The 22394-nt window shown below is 48.2% G+C and overlaps 1 protein-coding gene across 2 annotated transcripts; it reads right to left on the bottom strand.

Annotated features, from left to right (window-relative positions):
- Positions 1 to 10614: 10614 nt before the first annotated feature.
- On the bottom strand, positions 10615 to 21975 carry LOC110509173 (UDP-glucuronosyltransferase 1A1). 2 transcript variants are annotated; one of them, XM_036966736.2, is made up of 8 exons: positions 20699 to 21975; positions 20128 to 20340; positions 16650 to 16777; positions 16373 to 16466; positions 16110 to 16235; positions 15873 to 15960; positions 15096 to 15315; positions 10615 to 11035 (listed from the first exon to the last, which is right to left on the bottom strand). In XM_036966736.2, the coding sequence occupies exons 1-8, from the start codon at positions 21665 to 21667 to the stop codon at positions 10762 to 10764; spliced, it is 2112 nt and encodes a 703-aa protein (XP_036822631.2). In that variant the 5' UTR covers positions 21668 to 21975; the 3' UTR covers positions 10615 to 10761. The 2 variants fall into 2 exon arrangements, with proteins under 2 accessions (XP_036822631.2, XP_036822632.2); XM_036966737.2 differs by having other exon boundaries at positions 20942 to 21751.
- Between the last annotated feature and the right edge of the window lie 419 nt (positions 21976 to 22394).

The following is a 22394-nucleotide window of genomic DNA, read 5'->3' on the forward strand; positions in this document are numbered from 1 at the left end:
GCATTGGAAAACCTCCCTGGTCTGGTAGAATCTGCGTTTGAAATTCACTGGTCGACCTTCCAATGATCTGTATGTGACTTATTAAGCAAATGTTTACTCCTAAACCTATTTAAGCTTGACACAAATTGAATAATTATTGACTCACGACTTTTCAGCTTTTCAGTTTGTAATTAATTTTTTACAAATGTCTAAACATAATTCCACTTTGACTTTATGGCGTATTGTGTGACAATCTCAATTTAATGCATTTTAAACTGTAACACAAAGTGTGGAAAAAGTCTAGTGGTGTGAATAATTTCTGAAGGCACTGTATACACTAGATGACTGATAGGGGGCGTGGTGCCTCCATCTTGACTCTCCCCCACCATTCTGTTGAAGCCACCGTGCCTCCATCTTGACTCTCCCCCACCATTATGTTGAAGCCACTGTGCCTCCATCTTGGCTCTCCCCCACCATTGTGTTGAAGCCACCGTGCCTCCATCTCGGCTCTCCCCCACCATTATGTTGAAGCCACCGTGCCTCCATCTCGGCTCTCCCCCACCATTGTGTTGAAGCCACCGTGCCTCCATCTCGGCTCTCCCCCACCATTCTGTTGAAGCCACCGTGCCTCCATCTAGACTCTCCCCCACCATTATGTTGAAGCCACTGTGCCTCCATCTCGGCTCTCCCCCACCATTGTGTTGAAGCCACCGTGCCTCCATCTCGGCTCTCCCCCACCATTCTGTTGAAGCCACCGTGCCTCCATCTTGACTCTCCCCCACCATTATGTTGAAGCCACCGTGCCTCCATCTTGACTCTCCCCCACCATTCTGTTGAAGCCACCGTGCCTCCATCTTGACTCTCCCCCACCATTATGTTGAAGCCACTGTGCCTCCATCTTGGCTCTCCCCCACCATTGTGTTGAAGCCACCGTGCCTCCATCTTGACTCTCCCCCACCATTCTGTTGAAGCCACCGTGCCTCCATCTTGACTCTCCCCCACCATTATGTTGAAGCCACCGTGCCTCCATCTCGGCTCTCCCCCACCATTCTGTTGAAGCCACCGTGCCTCCATCTTGACTCTCCCCCACCATTATGTTGAAGCCACTGTGCCTCCATCTTGGCTCTCCCCCACCATTGTGTTGAAGCCACCGTGCCTCCATCTCGGCTCTCCCCCACCATTATGTTGAAGCCACTGTGCCTCCATCTTGGCTCTCCCCCACCATTGTGTTGAAGCCACCGTGCCTCCATCTCGGCTCTCCCCCACCATTGTGTTGAAGCCACCGTGCCTCCATCTTGGCTCTCCCCCACCATTGTGTTGAAGCCACTGTGCCTCCATCTCGGCTCTCCCCCACCATTATGTTGAAGCCACCGTGCCTCCATTTTGGCTCTCCCCCACCATTGTGTTGAAGCCACCGTGCCTCCGTCTTGGCTCTCCCCCACAATCTCCCCCACCATTGTGTTGAAGCCACTGTGCCTCCATCTCGGCTCTCCCCCACCATTGTGTTGAAGCCACCGTGCCTCCATCTCGGCTCTCCCCCAGTAGTAAAAGTATAGATACCGTAATAGAATGTTACTCAAGTAAAAGTGGAAGTCACCCAGTAAAATACTACTTGAGAAAAATTATAAAAGTATTTGGTTCTAAATGTACTTAGGTATCAAAAGTATAAGTATAAATAATTTCAAATTCCTTATATTAAGCAAAGCAGATAGCGCCACAAACAAGAAACATGTTAAATTATAAAACAGTTCTCGACAATAGAGAGAGAGGGAGAGAAGAAAAAATAGAATAGAGAAAGAGAGAGTGACTGAAGAGAGCGAGATCAGGTGTGTGTGTATAATTTAATATTAAGGCTATATGCACTATTTTTTCTTCTCTCCCTCTCTATTGTGGAGAACTGTTTTATAATTTAACATGTTTCTTGTTTGTCTATATTTTTTATGTATTCGTCTACAAGTTTATATATGTTTACAACAAGCAAGGGGAAGATATCAGAATAGGGGCATTGGGGAATAATAACAAACTGTACGGAATACATTTGTACTGTAGTGAAGCCGTCTCCAGAGTAATGCAAGGTCTCTTTCATGATCATGTGAAACGTCAATTGCTATGGAAATGCTGGGATGTGTTTTTCAATTATGTTAAAGGTTATTATGCTGCAACTATGATGGTGATACCATATGGATTACAATTATTAGAGTTATTATTTATTTGGACATCACACATTATCGTCTTACTCTTATACAGACATCATACACACTCTCACTATATCACATCCAATATCATACACATCAACCGCACCAAACTGTCCACTTAGGAAGCAACACTGATTGACAATAAATTTCACATGCTGTTGTGCAAATGGAATAGACAACAGGTGGAAATTATAGTCAATTAGCAAGACACCCCCAATAAAGGAGTGGTTCTGCAGGTGGGGACCACAGACCACTTCTCAGTTCCTATGCTTCCTGGCTGATGTTTTGGTCACTTTTGAATGCTGGCGGTGCTTTCACTCTAGTGGTAGCATGAGACGGAGTCTACAACCCACACAAGTGGCTCAGGTAGTGCAGCTCATCCAGGATGGAAGATCAATGCGAGCTGTGGCAAGAAGGTTTGCTGTGTCTGTCAGCGTAGTGTCCAGAGCATGGAAGCGCTACCAGGAGACAGGCCAGTACATCAGGAGACGTGGAGGAGGCCGTAGGAGGGCAACAACCCAGCAGCAGGACCGCTAACTCCACCTTTGTGCAAGGAGGAGCAGGAGGAGCACTGCCAGAGCCCTGCAAAATGACCTCCAGCAGGCCACAAATGTGCATGTGTCTGCTCAAACGGTCAGAAACAAACTCCATGAGGGTGGTATGAGGGCCCGACGTCCACAGGTGGGGGTTGTGCTTACAGCCCAACACTGTTTGGCATTTGCCAGAGAACACCAAGATTGGCAAATTCGCCACTGGCGCCCTGTGCTCTTCACAGATGAAAGCAGGTTCACACTGAGCACATGTGACAGACGTGACAGAGTCTGGAGACGCCGTGGAGAACGTTCTGCTGCCTGCAACATCCTCCAGCATGACCGGTTTGGCGGTGGGTCAGTCATAGTGTGGGGTGGCATTTCTTTGGGGGCCGCACAGCCCTCCATGTGCTCGCTAAAGGTAGCCTTACTGCCATTAGGTACCGAGATGAGATCCTCAGACCCCTTGTGAGACCATATGCTGGTGCGGTTGGCCCTGGGTTCCTCCTAATGCAAGACAATGCTAGACCTCATGTGGCTGGAGTGTGTCAGCAGTTCCTGCAAGAGGAAGGCATTGATGCTATGGACTGGTCCGCCCGTTCCCCAGACCTAAATCCAATTGAGCACATCTGGGACATCATGTCTCGCTCCATCCACCAACGCCACGTTGCACCACAGACTGTCCAGGAGTTGGCGGATGCTTTAGTCCAGGTCTGAGAGGAGATCCCTCAGGAGACCATCCGCCACCTCATCAGGAGCATGCCCAGGCATTGTAGGGAGGTCATACAGGCACGTGGAGGCCACACACACTACTGAGCCTCATTTTGACTTGTTTTAAGGACATTACATCAAAGTTGGATCAGCCTGTAGTGTAGTTTTCCACTTTAATTTTGAGTGTGACTCCAAATCCAGACCTCCATGGGTTGATAAATTTGATTTCCATTGATAATTTTTGTGTGATTTTGTTGTCAGCACATTCAACTATGTAAAGAAAAAAGTATTTAATAAGAATATTTCATTCATTCAGATCAAGGATGTGTTATTTTAGTGTTCCCTTTATTGTTTTGAGCAGTGTATTTGCATGATTTAGCTTATACATCATTCATAACTAATGTTTCCTTCATTCATGTGACGACCAATACTGTTTCATAACATGTGAGCTGAGACCTTGAAACTGAGATAATCTCTAAACAAGGTTCTGGGCGTACTGCCAAATTGCAGACTCTGATAGGGAGGATTTGTTCAATCAGTCACTTGCATTAACACAGAAATTGGTTATTAGAAAAGCACAAACAAAAACATTTCCACATTCTATCCTCTTATCACTTCATGTGTGATAATAATCATTACATTTTAATATAAGCATTTAGATTTTAGCTTCTATATCATCATATTCTATACTCCTAAGGGAAATCCACACAGAAAAAAACGGACACCTGTTCATTCTGGGTAGTATGGTAATACTATAATTATAATAGAGGTCCTATTCACGGGAATTCATCAAAAATACACACACACAACGTGTTAAATTACATAATATATATCATATTAGACAAACGAAGAAAAAATGCTGCACGCTGCAGCCCATTTGGCAATTTAGGATCCCCAACTTCCAAACAGGGACGCAGGACCCCCAACTTCCAAACAGGGACGCAGGATCCCCAACTTCCAGACAGGGACGTGGGATCCCCAACTTCCAAACAGGGACGCGGGATCCCCAACTTCCAGACAGGGACGTGGGATCCCCAACTTCCAGACAGGGACGCAGGATCCCCAACTTCCAGACAGGGACGTGGGATCCCCAACTTCCAAACAGGGACGTGGGATCCCCAACTTCCAAACAGGGACGTGGGATCCCCAACTTCCAAACAGGGACGCGGGATCCCCAACTTCCAGACAGGGACGTGGGATCCCCAACTTCCAAACAGGGACGTGGGATCCCCAACTTCCAAACAGGGACGCAGGATCCCCAACTTCCAAACAGGGACGTGGGATCCCCAACTTCCAGACAGGGACGTGGGATCCCCAACTTCCAGACAGGGACGTGGGATCCCCAACTTCCAAACAGGGACGCAGGATCCCCAACTTCCAAACAGGGACGTGGGATCCCCAACTTCCAGACAGGGACGTGGGATCCCCAACTTCCAGACAGGGACGTGGGATCCCCAACTTCCAGACAGGGACGCAGGATCCCCAACTTCCAGACAGGGACGTGGGATCCCCAACTTCCAGACAGGGACATGGGATCCCCAACTTCCAGACAGGGACGTGGGATCCCCAACTTCCAGACAGGGACGTGGGATCCCCAACTTCCAGACAGGGACGTGGGATCCCCAACTTCCAGACAGGGACGTGGGATCCCCAACTTCCAGACAGGGACTCCAACCAAGTTGCAGGCGCTGTGGAGAATTATTTTTAGCAACAGTGGCAATGTATTGGGCGAAATGAGTCATGCTAGAAGAGTGGGACAAAGGTACAACATTCATCACCAATGATTGAACAAGTGCCCTCTTGGACCTGTCAAAAGATAGTCAAGAACCTCTCTGTTTTACAGAGACAATATGCACAATTATTTTAGCATTTCCAATTTTCTGTACATTTCTAGACATCTCCTGAATTCGGGTCCAGGGTACATTGACTTTCACAGGCAAGAGACAACACATGTTACAACAGTTTCAGACCAACCTTGATCAGAAAAAGATTGGGGCAAGGTTAGCTCAAATTACAATCTAGTGGCTCTCCTCACATGTTTAGGGACATTACTCTGTCTCTAGAAGGCTCTCCTTTCCAAATCATAATTACAACTATTGATTAATTATCCAACCCAAATGTAGAATGACAGTCCTTGTTGGTTCTATCACTTTAATTTAAGACCCTCAATGTATCACACGCGGATACTAGCAGAATGTACATTTACATTGACACTATATTCATCTTATATTATTATCCACATTTCAATCAGCGAAGGATCAATACAGGGGGCATATAAGCAGACAATTAAAGCTCTTACAATATTGAATGATAACGTGTCTCTAAAACAAGCTATAGGCTACATGCGCATCACCAAGTCAGAACAGTAGACTAAGTTCTGACAGGGAGAGGGACCAAATTATTAGGGTGAGGTGGATGAAGTCTGAGATCACCCAGATGTTTTGAACGTGGATGAAGTCTGAGATTACCCAGATGTTTTGAACGTGGATGATGTCTGAGATTACCCAGATGTTTTGAATGTGGATGAAGTCTGAGATTACCCAGATGTTTTGAACGTGGATGAAGTCTGAGATTACCCAGATGTTTTGAACGTGGATGATGTCTGAGATCACCCAGATGTTTTGAACGTGGATGAAGTCATGCTGGATTGACAGCATGACCAACGTCTTCAACCTTTTCTGTCCCTTGGTGTTGCGTGTGAATGTTAGTCCTTTTAAAAAGGAAAAGAGACCAGAGAATGTTTTAAACCCTTAAACCCAGACCTGGACCACACACCCTCTCTGCCAAATAGCAGGAAGGGGGAAGGAAAATAATGTAACACTTGCAGTTACACACGGACTCCTTCCTTGTTGAATTTTGCGATTTCGCGATATGATGTGTAATGTTTATGTCCAATTGCCCCCTGAGCATCGATACGTTTGATCTATAATTTATCTTCATATGACCAGGATTTAAAAGGATTTGCCAGTAGATTGTCGACGTGATTCATGATGTTGACTGCTTGTCATGGGAAAATAAAAATATGGCCTAATATTGCCTTACATGGCCTTACATGGCCTTACATGGCCTAATATGGCCTAATATGGCCTTACATGGCCTAATATGGCCTAATATGGCCTTACATGGCCTTACATGGCCTTACATGGCCTTATATGGCCTTATAGTGAACAACATGTAAGGAGTTGAAATAAAAAGCTCCAGAAATGTTCCATTCCATTTTAGTTCCACAAAAAGCTAATTTCTCCTTCGCCAAGATAATCCATCCACCTGACAGGTGTGGCATATCAAGAAGCTGATTAAACAGCATGATCATTACACAGGTGCACCTTGTACTGGGGACAATAAGAAGTCCCTCTAAAATGTGCAGTTTTTTCACACATCACAATGCCACAGATGTCTCAAGTTTTGGGGGAATGTGTAATTGGCATACTGACTGCAGGAATGTCCACCAGAGCTGTTGCCAGAGAATTGAATGTTAATTTCTCTACCACAAACTGCATCCAACGTTGTTTAAGAGAATTTGGCAATTTCGAGTCTCATAGCAAAGGCTCTGAATCCTTTTTAATTATATATTGTTTCTTGCAAACAGTTTTCACTTTGCCATTATGGGGTATTGTGATGTCATTATGGGGTATTGTGATGTCATTATGGGGTATTGTGACGTCATTATGGGGTATTGTGTGTAGATTGACGAGGAACATTTTAGAATAAGGCTGTAACGTAACCGAATGTGGAAAAAGTCAAGGGTCTGAATACTTTCCGAATGCACTGTATTTGTTGGGGGGGAAGGTGTTAGCGGTTTTGTTTTTTCCATTTATGTTGAGGTTGGACTTTAGCACGTATATCCCTTCAGCACTGATTACCTCGCTAGTCTGTATGATCCTAGGCCCCACGCTCTTCTCAATTTACACCAACAACATAGCTCAGGCAGTAGGAAGCTCTCATCCATTTATATGCAGATGATACAGTCTTATTCTCAGCTGGCTCCTGCCTGGATTTTGTGTTAAATGCTCTACAACAAAGCTTTCTTAGTGTCCAACAAGCTTTCGCTGCCATTAACCTTGTTCTGAACACCTCCAAAACAAAGGTCATGTGGTTTAGTAAGAAGAATGCACCTCTCCCCACAGGTGTGATGACTACCTCTGAGGGTTTAGAGCTTGAGGTAGTCACCTCATACAAGTACTTGGGAGTATGGCTAGACGGTACACTGTCCTTCTCTCAGCACATATCAAAGCTGCAGGCTAAAGTTAAATCTAGACTTGGTTTCCTCTATCGTAATCGTTCCTCTTTCACCCCAGATGCCAAACTAACCCTGATTCAGATGACCATCCTACCCATGCTAGATTACGGAGACGTGATTTATAGATCGGCAGGTAAGGGTGCTCTCGAGCGGCTAGATGTTCTTTACCATTCGGCCAGCAGATTTTCCACCAATGCTCCTGAAAGGACACATCACTGCACTCTATATTCATCTGTAAACTGGTCATCTCTGTATACCCGTCGTTTTATTTATAAAACCCTTTTAGGCCTCATTCCCCCCTAACCGAGATATTTACTGCAGCCCTCATCCTCCACATACAACACACATTCTGTTAAAGGTCCCCAAAGCACACACACATCCCTGGGTCGCTCCTCTTTTCAGTTCTCTGCAGCTAGCGACTGGAACGAGCTGCAACAAACACTCAAACTGGACAGTTTTACCTCAATCTCTTCATTCAAAGACTCAGTAAGAGTGTCCATGATTGACAATTGTGTATTTTGTGGCTGCTTTGTGTGATGTATTGTTGTCTCTACCTTCTTGCCCTTTGTGCTGTTGTCTGCCCAATAATTTTTGTACCCTGTTTTGTTCTGCTACCATGTTGTGTTGCTACCATGTTGTGTTGCTACCATGTTGTGCTGCTACCATGTTGTGTTGCTACCATGTTGTGCTGCTACCATGTTGTGTTGCTGCCATGTTGTGTTGCTGCCATGCTGTGTTGCTACCATGCTGTGTTGCTACCATGTTGTGCTGCTACCATGTTGTGCTGCTACCATGTTGTGCTGCTACCATGTTGTGTTGCTACCATGTGCTGCTACCATGTGCTGCTGCCATGCTGTGTTGTCATGTGTTGCTGCCTTGGTATGTTGTTGTCTTAGGTCTCTCTTTATGTAGTGTTGTGGTGTCTCTCTTTATGTAGTGTTGTGGTGTCTCTCTTTATGTAGTGTTGTGGGGTCTCTCTTTATGTAGTGTTGTGGTGTCTCTCTTTATGTAGTGTTGTGGTGTCTCTCTTTATGTAGTGTTGTGTTGTCTCTCTTTATGTAGTGTTGTGGTGTCTCTCTTTATGTAGTGTTGTGGTGTCTCTCTTTATGTAGTGTTGTGGTGTCTCTCTTTATGTAGTGTTGTGTTGTCTCTCTTTATGTAGTGTTGTGGTGTCTCTCTTTATGTAGTGTTGTGGTGTCTCTCTTTATGTAGTGTTGTGTTGTCTCTCTTTATGTAGTGTTGTGGTGTCTCTCTTTATGTAGTGTTGTGGTGTCTCTCTTTATGTAGTGTTGTGTTGTATTAGGTCTCTCTTTATGTAGTGTTGTGGTGTCTCTCTTTATGTAGTGTTGTGGTGTCTCTCTTTATGTAGTGTTGTGGTGTCTCTCTTTATGTAGTGTTGTGGTGTCTCTCTTTATGTAGTGTTGTGTTGTCTCTATTTATGTAGTGTTGTGGTGTCTCTCTTTATGTAGTGTTGTCTTAGGTCTCTCTTTATGTAGTGTTGTGTTGTCTTAGATCTCTCTTTATGTAGTGTTGTGGTGTCTTAGGTCTCTCTTTATGTAGTGTTGTGGTGTCTCTCTTTATGTAGTGTTGTGGTGTCTCTATTTATGTAGTGTTGTGGTGTCTCTCTTTATGTAGTGTTGTGGTGTCTCTCTTTATGTAGTGTTGTGGTGTCTCTCTTTATGTAGTGTTGTGGTGTCTCTATTTATGTAGTGTTGTGGTGTCTCTCTTTATGTAGTGTTGTGGTGTCTCTCTTTATGTAGTGTTGTGGTGTCTCTCTCTATGTAGTGTTGTGGTGTCTCTCTTTATGTAGTGTTGTGGTGTCTTAGGTCTCTCTTTATGTAGTGTTGTGGTGTCTCTCTTTATGTAGTGTTGTGGTGTCTCTCTTTATGTAGTGTTGTGGTGTCTTAGGTCTCTCTTTATGTAGTGTTGTGGTGTCTCTCTTTATGTAGTGTTGTGGTGTCTCTCTTTATGTAGTGTTGTGGTGTCTCTCTTTATGTAGTGTTGTGGTGTCTCTCTTTATGTAGTGTTGTGTGGTCTCTCTTTATGTAGTGTTGTGGTGTCTTAGGTCTCTCTTTATGTAGTGTTGTGGTGTCTCTCTTTATGTAGTGTTGTGGTGTCTCTCTTTATGTAGTGTTGTGGTGTCTCTCTTTATGTAGTGTTGTGTTGTCTCTCTTTATGTAGTGTTGTGGTGTCTCTCTTTATGTAGTGTTGTGGTGTCTCTCTTTATGTAGTGTTGTGGTGTCTCTCCTGTCATGTGTTTTGTCCTATATTTATATTTATTTTTATTTTTAATCCCAGGCCCCCGTCCCCGCAGGAGGCCTTTTGCCTTCTAGGAGGCCGTCATTGTAAAATAAGAATTTGTTCTGAACTGACTTGCCTAAATAAATAAATACATTTCCCTAATTTGGTGTACATCCTGTCTTTAATTTTGTGTTTTTCTTTTGTTTTCCTTCCTGGGTACATTTAGAGGGCGCTCAAGGTGGGTGTCTTTTAGGTCCCAGTTGTTGTTGCTAGTCAACTGTCAGTGGACACGAGTGTCTTTCAGAACCCCTCCTAAACCTGCACCTGTTTGGTTTTGTTTGTTGATCAGTTCTCTGTTTGAGAACAGTTCTCTGTTTTTATTTAGCTGTGGAACATAACAGTGGATTAGATTTGTCGTCAACAGTGGACCAGATCAGACTGTAATTCTAATGAGTGCATAATAAACGTTTGTGTGGTTTTAATCCACTGAACAGTTGTATTGGCGTGGTTAGGATTACTCTCCCCGACACTGAAACAGAAAAACACACCACCATCTTTATGTCCTGAAGACATCTGTGGTGTATTCATTAGTTCATTAGTGTACAGTCCTTTTTTGCTTTGCTTCTGATTCCCTCTTGGTTGGTTCCTTTATCCTCAGATGGAGATGTTGCCATTTCACTCAGTTGCCTCTCTACTGAAGGAGACCCAGGTGTGCTGGTGGTGGGACAGAACAAGGGGGACGGCTGTCCGTCCTCCAGGTGTTTATTAGGAGAAGTTGATATACACAATTTGAATACACAACATTTTAGGAAATTTAAAATAAATGTGGATATCTGTTGTTGCCTCTAGGCTCCGCCCCTACTGGTCAGTCCTCCTTAATCTTCCTGGTTGTGAACCTCCGCACGCACAGCGATAAGCACTTTAACGTCATCATGACAACGGCCGTCGCCGCGACGATCAACAGGCCAATCACATCCAAGCTGTGGTACTGGAACCAGTTGAGGTCGTGGGCGGCGGCTCTCAGGTGGCCTGCCCCTTTGTGGCGCATCACAAACTCTGTCCAATAGGCAGAGAGCTCCAGGGGGTCCACTGGTTGGTCCTTGTGAATGGCTGAGAGCTTCAGCACACTGGACTTATACCTGTAGAAAGACACACCATGGCCCGATTACCAACCGGGGAAAATCCCCAGGAGCCTCGACCTCCAGAGGGCCCCAACTCATTTAGTTATAGTGTTTGATACACACACATATTATGCAGATGTTATCGCAGGTGCAGAAAAACACTTGTGTTCCAACACTGCAGTAATAATACCTAACAACGTACAACAAATCCCCAAAATAAAAAGAAAGGAATTAAGAAATATCAGAACGAACAATGTCAGAGTCTGGAATATAAAGATATAGTGGTGTGTATAGACAGAATAGAAAAGGTGTGGACAGCAATAGTTATATAGGATGGACCATGACTAGAATGCAGTATATACATTGAACAACAATATATACCTCTGACCGTCTCACCCACTCCTCTGACCGTCTCACCCACTCCTCTGACCGTCTCACCCACTCCTCTGACCGTCTCACCCACTCCTCTGACCGTCTCACCCACTCCTCTGACCGTCTCACCCACTCCTCTGACCGTCTCACCCACTCCTCTGACCGTCTCACCCACTCCTCTGACCGTCTCACCCACTCCTCTGACCGTCTCACCCGCTCCTCTGACCGCCTCACCCGCTCCTCTGACCGTCTCACCCACTCCTCTGACCGCCTCACCCGCTCCTCTGACTGCCTCACCCGCTCCTCTGACCGCCTCACCCGCTCCTCTGACCGTCTCACCCACTCCTCTGACCGTCTCACCCACTCCTCTGACCGCCTCACCCACTCCTCTGACCGTCTCACCCACTCCTCTGACCGTCTCACCCACTCCTCTGACCGTCTCACCCACTCCTCTGACCGCCTCACCCACTCCTCTGACCGTCTCACCCACTCCTCTGACCGTCTCACCCACTCCTCTGACCGTCTCACCCACTCCTCTGACCGCCTCACCCTCTCCTCTGACCGTCTCTCACGCTCCTCTGACCGTCTCTCACGCTCCTCTGACCGTCTCTCACGCTCCTCTGACCGTCTCTCACGCTCCTCTGACCGTCTCACCCTCCTCTGACCGTCTCACCCGCTCCTCTGACCGTCTCACCCGCTCCTCTGACCGTCTCACCCGCTCCTCTGACCGTCTCACCCGCTCCTCTGACCGTCTCACCCACTCCTCTGACCGTCTCACCCACTCCTCTGACCGTCTCACCCACTCCTCTGACCGCCTCACCCTCTCCTCTGACCGTCTCTCACGCTCCTCTGACCGTCTCTCACGCTCCTCTGACCGTCTCACCCTCCTCTGACCGTCTCACCCGCTCCTCTGACCGTCTCACCCACTCCTCTGACCGTCTCACCCACTCCTCTGACCGTCTCACCCACTCCTCTGACCGTCTCACCCACTCCTCTGACCGTCTCACCCACTCCTCTGACCGTCTCACCCACTCCTCTGACCGTCTCACCCACTCCTCTGACCGTCTCACCCACTCCTCTGACCGTCTCACCCACTCCTCTGACCGTCTCACCCACTCCTCTGACCGTCTCACCCACTCCTCTGACCGTCTCACCCACTCCTCTGACCGTCTCACCCACTCCTCTGACCGCCTCACCCTCTCCTCTGACCGTCTCTCACGCTCCTCTGACCGTCTCTCACGCTCCTCTGACCGTCTCTCACGCTCCTCTGACCGTCTCTCACGCTCCTCTGACCGTCTCACCCTCCTCTGACCGTCTCACCCGCTCCTCTGACCGTCTCACCCGCTCCTCTGACCGTCTCACCCGCTCCTCTGACCGTCTCACCCGCTCCTCTGACCGTCTCACCCACTCCTCTGACCGTCTCACCCACTCCTCTGACCGTCTCACCCACTCCTCTGACCGCCTCACCCTCTCCTCTGACCGTCTCTCACGCTCCTCTGACCGTCTCTCACGCTCCTCTGACCGTCTCACCCTCCTCTGACCGTCTCACCCGCTCCTCTGACCGTCTCACCCACTCCTCTGACCGTCTCACCCACTCCTCTGACCGTCTCACCCACTCCTCTGACCGTCTCACCCACTCCTCTGACCGTCTCACCCACTCCTCTGACCGTCTCACCCACTCCTCTGACCGTCTCACCCACTCCTCTGACCGTCTCACCCACTCCTCTGACCGTCTCACCCACTCCTCTGACCGTCTCACCCACTCCTCTGACCGTCTCACCCACTCCTCTGACCGCCTCACCCACTCCTCTGACCGCCTCACCCACTCCTCTGACCGCCTCACCCACTCCTCTGACCGTCTCACCCACTCCTCTGACCGTCTCACCCACTCATCTGACCGCCTCACCCACTCCTCTGACCGTCTCACCCACTCCTCTGACCGTCTCACCCACTCCTCTGACCGTCTCACCCACTCCTCTGACCGCCTCACCCACTCCTCTGACCGCCTCACCCACTCCTCTGATCGCCTCACCCACTCCTCTGACCGTCTCACCCACTCCTCTGACCGTCTCACCCACTCCTCTGACCGTCTCACCCACTCCTCTGACCGTCTCACCCACTCCTCTGACCGTCTCACCCACTCCTCTGACCGTCTCACCCACTCCTCTGACCGTCTCACCCACTCCTCTGACCGTCTCACCCACTCCTCTGACCGTCTCACCCACTCCTCTGACCGCCTCACCCACTCCTCTGACCGTCTCACCCACTCCTCTGACCGTCTCACCCACTCCTCTGACCGTCTCACCCACTCCTCTGACCGCCTCACCCACTCCTCTGACCGTCTCACCCACTCCTCTGACCGTCTCACCCACTCCTCTGACCGTCTCACCCACTCCTCTGACCGCCTCACCCTCTCCTCTGACCGTCTCTCACGCTCCTCTGACCGTCTCTCACGCTCCTCTGACCGTCTCTCACGCTCCTCTGACCGTCTCACCCTCCTCTGACCGTCTCACCCGCTCCTCTGACCGTCTCACCCGCTCCTCTGACCGCCTCTCACGCTCCTCTGACCGTCTCACCCACTCCTCTGACCGTCTCACCCACTCCTCTGACCATCTCACCCGCTCCTCTGACCGTCTCACCCACTCCTCTGACCGTCTCACCCACTCCTCTGACCGTCTCACCCACTCCTCTGACCGTCTCACCCACTCCTCTGACCGTCTCACCCACTCCTCTGACCGCCTCACCCACTCCTCTGACCGTCTCACCCACTCCTCTGACCGCCTCACCCACTCCTCTGACCGCCTCACCCACTCCTCTGACCGTCTCACCCACTCCTCTGACCGCCTCACCCACTCCTCTGACCGTCTCACCCACTCCTCTGACCGTCTCACCCACTCCTCTGACCGTCTCACCCACTCCTCTGACCGTCTCACCCACTCCTCTGACCGCCTCACCCACTCCTCTGACCGTCTCACCCACTCCTCTGACCGCCTCACCCACTCCTCTGACCGCCTCACCCACTCCTCTGACCGTCTCACCCACTCCTCTGATCGTCTCATCCACTCCTCTGACCGTCTCACCCACTCATCTGACCGCCTCACCCACTCCTCTGACCGTCTCACCCACTCCTCTGACCGTCTCACCCACTCCTCTGACCGCCTCACCCACTCCTCTGACCGCCTCACCCGCTCCTCTGACCGTCTCACCCGCTCCTCTGACCGTCTCACCCGCTCCTCTGACCGCCTCACCCACTCCTCTGACCGTCTCACCCACTCCTCTGACCGCCTCACCCGCTCCTCTGACCGTCTCACGCTCCTCTGACCGTCTCACCCACTCCTCTGACCGTCTCACTCACTCCTCTGACCGTTTCACCCACTCCTCTGACCGTCTCACCCACTCCTCTGACCGTCTCACCCACTCCTCTGACCGTCTCACTCACTCCTCTGACCGTTTCACCCACTCCTCTGACCGTCTCACCCACTCCTCTGACCGTCTCACCCACTCCTCTGACCGTCTCACCCACTCCTCTGACCGTCTCACCCACTCCTCTGACCGTCTCACTCACTCCTCTGACCGTTTCACCCACTCCTCTGACCGTCTCACCCACTCCTCTGACCGTCTCACCCACTCCTCTGACCGTCTCACCCACTCCTCTGACCGTCTCACCCACTCTTCTGACCGTCTCACGCGCCTCTGACCGTCTCACCTGGGGTTGTTGACAACCTCGTCCAGCGCCTGTAGCAGTGTTTCCACTGTGATATGGTTAATATCCAGAACCACGCCCACTCCCTTACTGGCCAATCGCTGAGCGTTGTCAGGTTGGTCGCCAAACAACGGCAGCATCACCATGGGAACGGCGTGACACACCCCCTCGTACAGACCATGGGTCCCGCTGTGGGTCAGGAAGGCCCGTGCACCATGGTGAGCTAACACACACAGATCAGACAGACAGACAGACAGACAGACAGACAGACAGACAGATCAGACAGATCCTGGCACATTTTGCATTTATATGTTGTATTTATATGATGCAGATCATTCTGAGGGATCTACTTCATCATCTGTCTGTTCTAGATCTACGTACCCAGCAGATCATTCTGAGGGATCTACTTCATCATCTGTCTGTTCTAGATCTACGTACCCAGCAGATCATTCTGAGAGATCTACTTCATCATCTGTCTGTTCTAGATCTACGTACCCAACAGATCATTCTGAGGGATCTACTTCATCATCTGTCTGTTCTAGATCTACGTACCCAACAGATCATTCTGAGGGATCTACTTCATCATCTGTCTGTTCTAGATCTACGTACCCAGCAGATCATTCTGAGGGATCTACTTCATCATCTGTCTGTTCTAGATCTACGTACCCAGCAGATCATTCTGAGGGATCTACTTCATCATCTGTCTGTTCTAGATCTACGTACCCAGCAGATCATTCTGAGGGATCTACTTCATCATCTGTCTGTTCTAGATCTACGTACCCAGCAGATCATTCTGAGGGATCCACTTCATCATCTTCACGTTGTCTGGAACGTTGCCAGGAACAGGCCCAGAGTACCGCCACAGGACCTACACACACACACACACACACACACACACACACACACACACACACACACACACACACACACACACACACACACACACACACACACACACACACACACACACACAGGTTAGTTGACGGTATCTTAGTGTGAGGGTCTGACTGTGTTTACCTTCTGTGGTATGAGGGTGAAGGCCTGTAGGAAGATGTGAGTGATGTCTTCTGGTAGAGACGCCACCATGGAGCCCAGAGAGAACACCATGAAGCCATGTTCCCCTGACACCCACTGCTCCAGCTCCTACACACAGACACACACACACACACACACACACACACACAGAGTTAATATAGCAAATTCAATTAGCCGACAGCAAGAGCATTTTAACCCTTCGTCAGCACAGTGTTTTGGACCAATCAACAAGCACACTCACTCACCTGTGGCAGAGGGTTCCTGACATGGCAGTTGATCCCTCCCACCAGCACCATATTAGGCATGAGAGGGCGAGGAAACTCCAGCGTAAAGTCATACCTTAGATTAACAACAAAATGTCATGTTGGAGAGCGTGCAGGGGAACTGCAGTCGTACCTTAGCAACCAGAATGTGTGTGCAGGGGAACTGCAGTCGTACCTTAGCAACCATAATGTGTGTGCAGGGGAACTGCAGTCGTACCTTAGCAACCAGAATGTGTGTGCAGGGGAACTGCAGTTGTACCTTAGCAACCAGAGGGCGGTGTCTGCCAGTACCTCGGCCACACCCACATCCTCTCCCAGGAAGCGATTGGCCAGCTGGTCGAAGCGCAAGTACAGCAGTCGGCATAGCAACGGCTCCACCAGACTCACCTATAGAACCAGATGAAGAAGGCATGTTTGTGGTTTGTATTAATGAGTGAGTGAGTGTGAATGAGTGAGTGAGTGAGTGAGTGTGAATGAGTGAGTGTGAATGAGTGAGTGAGTGAGTGTGAATGAGTGAGTGAGTGAGTGAGTGAGTGTGAATGAGTGAGTGAGTGAGTGAGTGTGAATGAGTGAGTGAGTGAGTGAGTGAGTGTGAATGAGTGAGTGAGTGTGAATGAGTGAGTGTAAATGAGTGTGAATGAGTGAGTGAGTGTGAATGAGTGAGTGTAAATGAGTGTGAATGAGTGAGTGTGAATGAGTGAGTGTGAATGAGTGAGTGAATGTGAATGAGTCCATGTATAGTTGAAGTCAGTAGTTTACATACACCTTAACCGAATACATTTCAACTCAGTTTGTAAGGGGTGTGTTGTGTACTGACGGCAGGGAGGTCAGGAGAGCCACCTACCACCAGAGTCTATACTACCACCAGTCTCTATACTACCAGCAGTCTCTATACTACCACCAGTCTCTATACTACCACAGTCTCTATACTACCAGCAGTCTCTATACTACCACCAGTCTCTATACTACCAGCAATCTCTATACTACCAGCAGTCTCTATACTACCAGCAGTCTCTATACTACCAGCAGCCTCTATACTACCAGCAGTCTCTATACTACCACCAGTCTCTACACTACCAGAAGTCTCTATACTAACACCAGTCTCTATACTACCAGCAGTCTCTATACTACCACCAGTCTCTATACTACCAGCAGTCTCTATACTACCAGCAGTCTCTATACTACCAGCAGTCTCTATACTACCACCGGTCTCTATACTACCAGCAGTCTCTATACTACCACCGGTCTCTATACTACCACCAGTCTCTATACTACCAGCAGTCTCTATACTACCACCAGTCTCTATACTACCAGCAGTCTCTATACTACCACCAGTCTCTATACTACCACCAGTCTCTATACTACCAGCAGTCTCTATACTACCACCAGTCTCTATACTACCACCAGTCTCTATACTACCACCAGTCTCTATACTACCAGCAGTCTCTATACTACCACCGGTCTCTATACTACCACCAGTCTCTATACTACCAGCAGTCTCTATACTACCACCAGTCTCTACACTACCACCAGTCTCTATACTACCACCAGTCTCTATACTACCACCGGTCTCTATACTACCACCAGTCTCTATACTACCAGCAGTCTCTATACTACCACCTACACTACCACCAGTCTCTATACTACCACCAGTCTCTACACTACCACCAGTCTCTATACTACCACCAGTCTCTATACTACCAGCAAAAACACATAAAACCACCGGAATCAGAACAAACAGTCAAATGGGTACAAAACCCATCGCAGACCAGATAAACGTGCATATGCACTTAATATAAACAATTCCGGGAAAGGACATGGGGGGAACAGAGGGTTAAATACACAACATGTAATGAGGGAATTGGAACCAGGTGTGTGGGAAGACAAGACAAAACAAATGGAAAATGAAAAGTGGATGGATGATGGCTAGAAGACCGGCGACGCCGACTGCCGAACGCCGCCCGAACAAGGAGAGGAACTGACTTTGGCGGAAGTCGTGACACAGTTTTTCACAAGTCCTGACATTTAATCCTAGTAAAAATTCCCTGTCTTAGGTCAGTCAGGATCACCACTTTATTTTAAGAATGTGAAATGTCATAGAATGATTTATTTCAGCTTTAATTTCTTTCATCACATTCCCAGTGGATCAGAAGTTTACATGCACTCAATTAGTATTTGGTAGCATTGCCTTAAAATTCTTTAACTTAACACACTTTTTCAGTTCTGCCCACAAATGTTCTATGGGATGGAGGTCAGGGCTTTGTGATGGCCACTCCAATACCTTGACTTTGTTGTCCTTGAGCCATTTTGCTACAACTTTGGAAGTATGCTTGGGGTCATTGTCCATTTGGAAGACCCATTTGCGACCAAGCTTTAACTTCCTGACTGATGTCTTGAGATGTTGCTTCAATATAATTCATATAATTTTCCTACCTCGTGATGCCATCTATTTTGTGAAGTGCACCAGTACCTCTTGTAGCAAAGCACCCCCACAACATGATGCTGCCACCCCCGTGCTTCACGGTTGGGATGGTGTTCTTCGGCTTGCAAGCCTCCCCCTTTATCCTCCAAACATAACGGTGGTCATTATGGCCAAACAGTTCTATTTTTGTTTCACCAGACAAGAGGACATTTCTCCAACAAGTATGATCTTTGTCCCCATGTGCAGTTGCAAACCGTAGTCTGGATTTTTTATGGCGGTTTTGAAGCAATGGCTTCTTCCTTGCTGAGCGGCCTTTCAGGTTGTGTTGATATAGGACTCGTTTTACTGTGGATATAGATACTTTTGTACCGGTTTCCTCCAGCATCTTCACAACGCACCAAAGTACGTTCATCTCTAGGAGACAGAACGCATCTCCTTCCTGAGCGGTATGACGGCTGCGTGGTCCCATGGTGTTTATACTTCTGTACTATTGTTTAAACAGATTCATGTGGTACCTTCAGGCGTTTGGAAATTCCTCCCAAGGATGAACAAGACTTGTGGAGGTCTATAATTTTTATGGCTGATTTCTTTAGATTTTCCCATGATGTCAAGCAAAGAGGCACTGAGTTTGAAGGTAGGCCTTGAAATACATACACATGTACACCTCCAATTGACTCAAATTATGTCAATTAGCCTATCAGAAGCTTCTAAAGCCATGACATAATTTTCTGGAATTTTCCAAGTTGTTTAAAGGCACAGTCAACTTAGTGTATGTGAAATTCTGACCCACTTGAATTGTGATACAGTCAATTATAAGTGAAATAATCTGTCTGTAAACAATTGTTGGAAAAATGACCTGTGTCATGCACAAAGTAGATGTCCTAACCAACTTACCAAAACTATAGTTTGTTAACAAGAAATTTGTGGAGTGGTTGAAAAACAAGTTTTAATGACTCCAACCTAAGTGTATGTAAACTTCCGACTTCAACTGTATGTGTGTACGGTTGTGTCATGTGTGTTTAAAAAAAAGTTTACCTTTATTTAACTAGGCAAGTCAGTTAAGAACAAATTCTTATTGACGGCCTAGGAACAGTTCAGGGGCACTGTCTAACTGCCTTGTTCAGGGGCAGAACAACAGATTTGAACCTTGTCAGCTCTGGGATTTGAACTTACAACCTTCCGGTAACTGGCCCAACACTCTAACCACTAGGCTACCCTGCTGCCCAGGGTGTGTGTGTGTGTGTGTGTGTGTGTGTGCATGCATGTGCAGTGTGTGTGCGTAAGGTCGTGTATGCAGTCGTGTGCGTGTCCTCACCAGTACATTGCCCACCCTTTGTGGAAAGCTCATGCTATGTGTGTATTTGGTGAAGAAGCGTGGAACGTAAGATGGAGGAGAAGGGCAGGCGGCTGAGGCCAGGTCCAGACCACAGGGTATCCCTCTGAGCAGACACACAGACGGAACGCCCAGACGCCTGGCTATCAGACTGCCTGTAGGGACCAGCGGGTCGGTCAACACTGCATCAAAACCCTGGAGAGAGAGGGAAGGATGGAGAGAGGGAGAAGGAGGGAAGGAGAGAGGGAGAGAGGGGGAATGAGAGGGAGAGAGGGAAGAAGAGGGAGAGGGAGAGAGGGAAGGAGAGGGAGAAGGAGAGAGGGAAGGAGAGGGGGAGATAGAGAGGGAGAGAAGGAAGGAAGGAGAGAGGGGGAGAGAGAGAGAGAGAGAGGTGGAGAGAGGGAGGGAAGGAGAGAGTGAGAGAGGGAGGGAATTAGAGAGGGGGAGAGAGGGAGGGAAGGAGAGAGAGAGAGAGAGAGAAGGAGGTAAGGAGGAGGAACACACAAGCTCACACACACACACACACACACACACACACCCTGACCTGACTGACCTGCTGTTCCAGAGATGTGATTAGTGTGGTGTTGAACAGCAGACTCTCAGCAGTAGTCAGTATGAAGGAGCTGACATTCTGGATATTAGCCATGCGTTGAGTCATCCGCTCCACTAGGGGCAGTGTGGCAGCACGCAGGTTATCTGCATGCTTGTCCATCAGCATGTCCACTGTCTCCTGGCCGTATGGGACAGGATATGACACAGTCCTGCAGTTGCTGCTGGGGCCCAGACGCATGCTCACCTCGGGGATCACCACGGTAACCTGGTGTCCACGGCGACCCATCTCCTCGGCGATGGCCTTAACCCCCACCCAGTGGCTTCCGTCCATCGGTATTACCAGCAGACGGCCCACGGAACCAGTCGGACCACCGACGCCAGTTCCATCATTACCAGTATCAACGGTTTGACCAATTACAATCTCAGGGCTACTAGTGTCATCACTAGTTCCACTAGTATCACCAGTTAAATGGTCTGCTCTACCAGGTGAACCATTCTCTATACTACCACCACTAGTCTCTATACTACCACCCCTAGTCTCTATACTACCACCCCTAGTCTCTATACTACCACCACTAGTCTCTATACTACCACCCCTAGTCTCTATACTACCACCCCTAGTCTCTATACTACCACCACTAGTCTCTATACTACCACCACCATTCTCTATACTACCACCACCAGTCTCTATACTACCACCAGTCTCTATACTATCACCACTAGTCTCTATACTACCACCAGTCTCTACACTACCACCACTAGACTCTATACTACCACCAGTCTCTATACTACCACCGCTAGTCTCTATACCACCACTAGTCTCTATACTACCACCAGTCTCTATACTACCACCACTAGTCTCTATACTACCACCACGACTATCACTAGTCTCTATCCTACCACCACTTTGCCCCAGGGCTGAGGCACATACCCACAACAGGCACATACCCACAACTGCTGTTACCCCCATATCTCTCTCTCTCTCTCTCTCTCTGTCTCTCTCTCTCTCTCTCTCTCTCTGTCTCTCTCTCTCTCTGTCTCTGTCTCTGTCTCTGTCTCTGTCTCTGTCTCTGTCTCTGTCTCTCTCTCTCTCTCTCTCTCTCTCTCTCTCTCTCTCTCTCTCTCTCTCTCTCTCTCTCTCGTCACTACAAGATAAATGAGAACCTTTCTTGACTGTCTTCTTGTGTTCTTGTCATGTGTCTCCTTATTAAATATCCTTTGTCTTTCTCCCTCTCTCATTTACTCTGCTTCCTAATCTCTCTTGGACTGGATTGTTCTGAATTCCTCTGTGTGTGTCACAGGAGACTGCTGAGGGAATAACAGCTCATAATAAGGTCTGGCATGGAGCGAATGGAATTGCATTAGGCCATGTGTTTGATGTATTTCAAATAAAATAATACAACAGGCTTAGTAGACCTTACAGTGAATGCTGAATAAAACAGGTGTAGGTAGACCTCACAGTGAAATGCTGAATACAACAGGTAGACCTGTAGACTTACGAGCCCCTAACCAACAGTGCAGTTCCAAAAAATACAGATAAATAACAAGAGATTAAAGTAACAAGTAATTAAAGAGCAGCAGTAAAATAACAAATACAAGGGGGGGTACAGAGTCAATGTGGAGACTATATACAGGGGGGTACCAGTACAGAGTCAATGTGGAGACTATATACAGGGGGTACCGGTACAGAGTCAATG

Source organism: Oncorhynchus mykiss, chromosome 28 (genome assembly GCF_057628025.1).
Source record: "Oncorhynchus mykiss isolate SJ-2025 chromosome 28, ASM5762802v1, whole genome shotgun sequence".
Classification (NCBI taxonomy): Eukaryota; Metazoa; Chordata; class Actinopteri; order Salmoniformes; family Salmonidae; genus Oncorhynchus; species Oncorhynchus mykiss.

Excerpts from the sequence above, each read along its gene's own strand:
- LOC110509173 (XM_036966736.2), bottom strand. The coding sequence starts at position 21,667 with ATGGGGGTAACAGCAGTTGTGGGTATGTGCCTGTTGTGGGTATGTGCC. Across the intron at positions 16,236-16,372 it reads TCAGGAACCCTCTGCCACAG|GAGCTGGAGCAGTGGGTGTC; the intron begins GTGAGTGAGTGT and ends GTCTGTGTGTAG. Across the intron at positions 11,036-15,095 it reads GAGGTTGTCAACAACCCCAG|GTATAAGTCCAGTGTGCTGA; the intron begins GTGAGACGGTCA and ends GTCTTTCTACAG.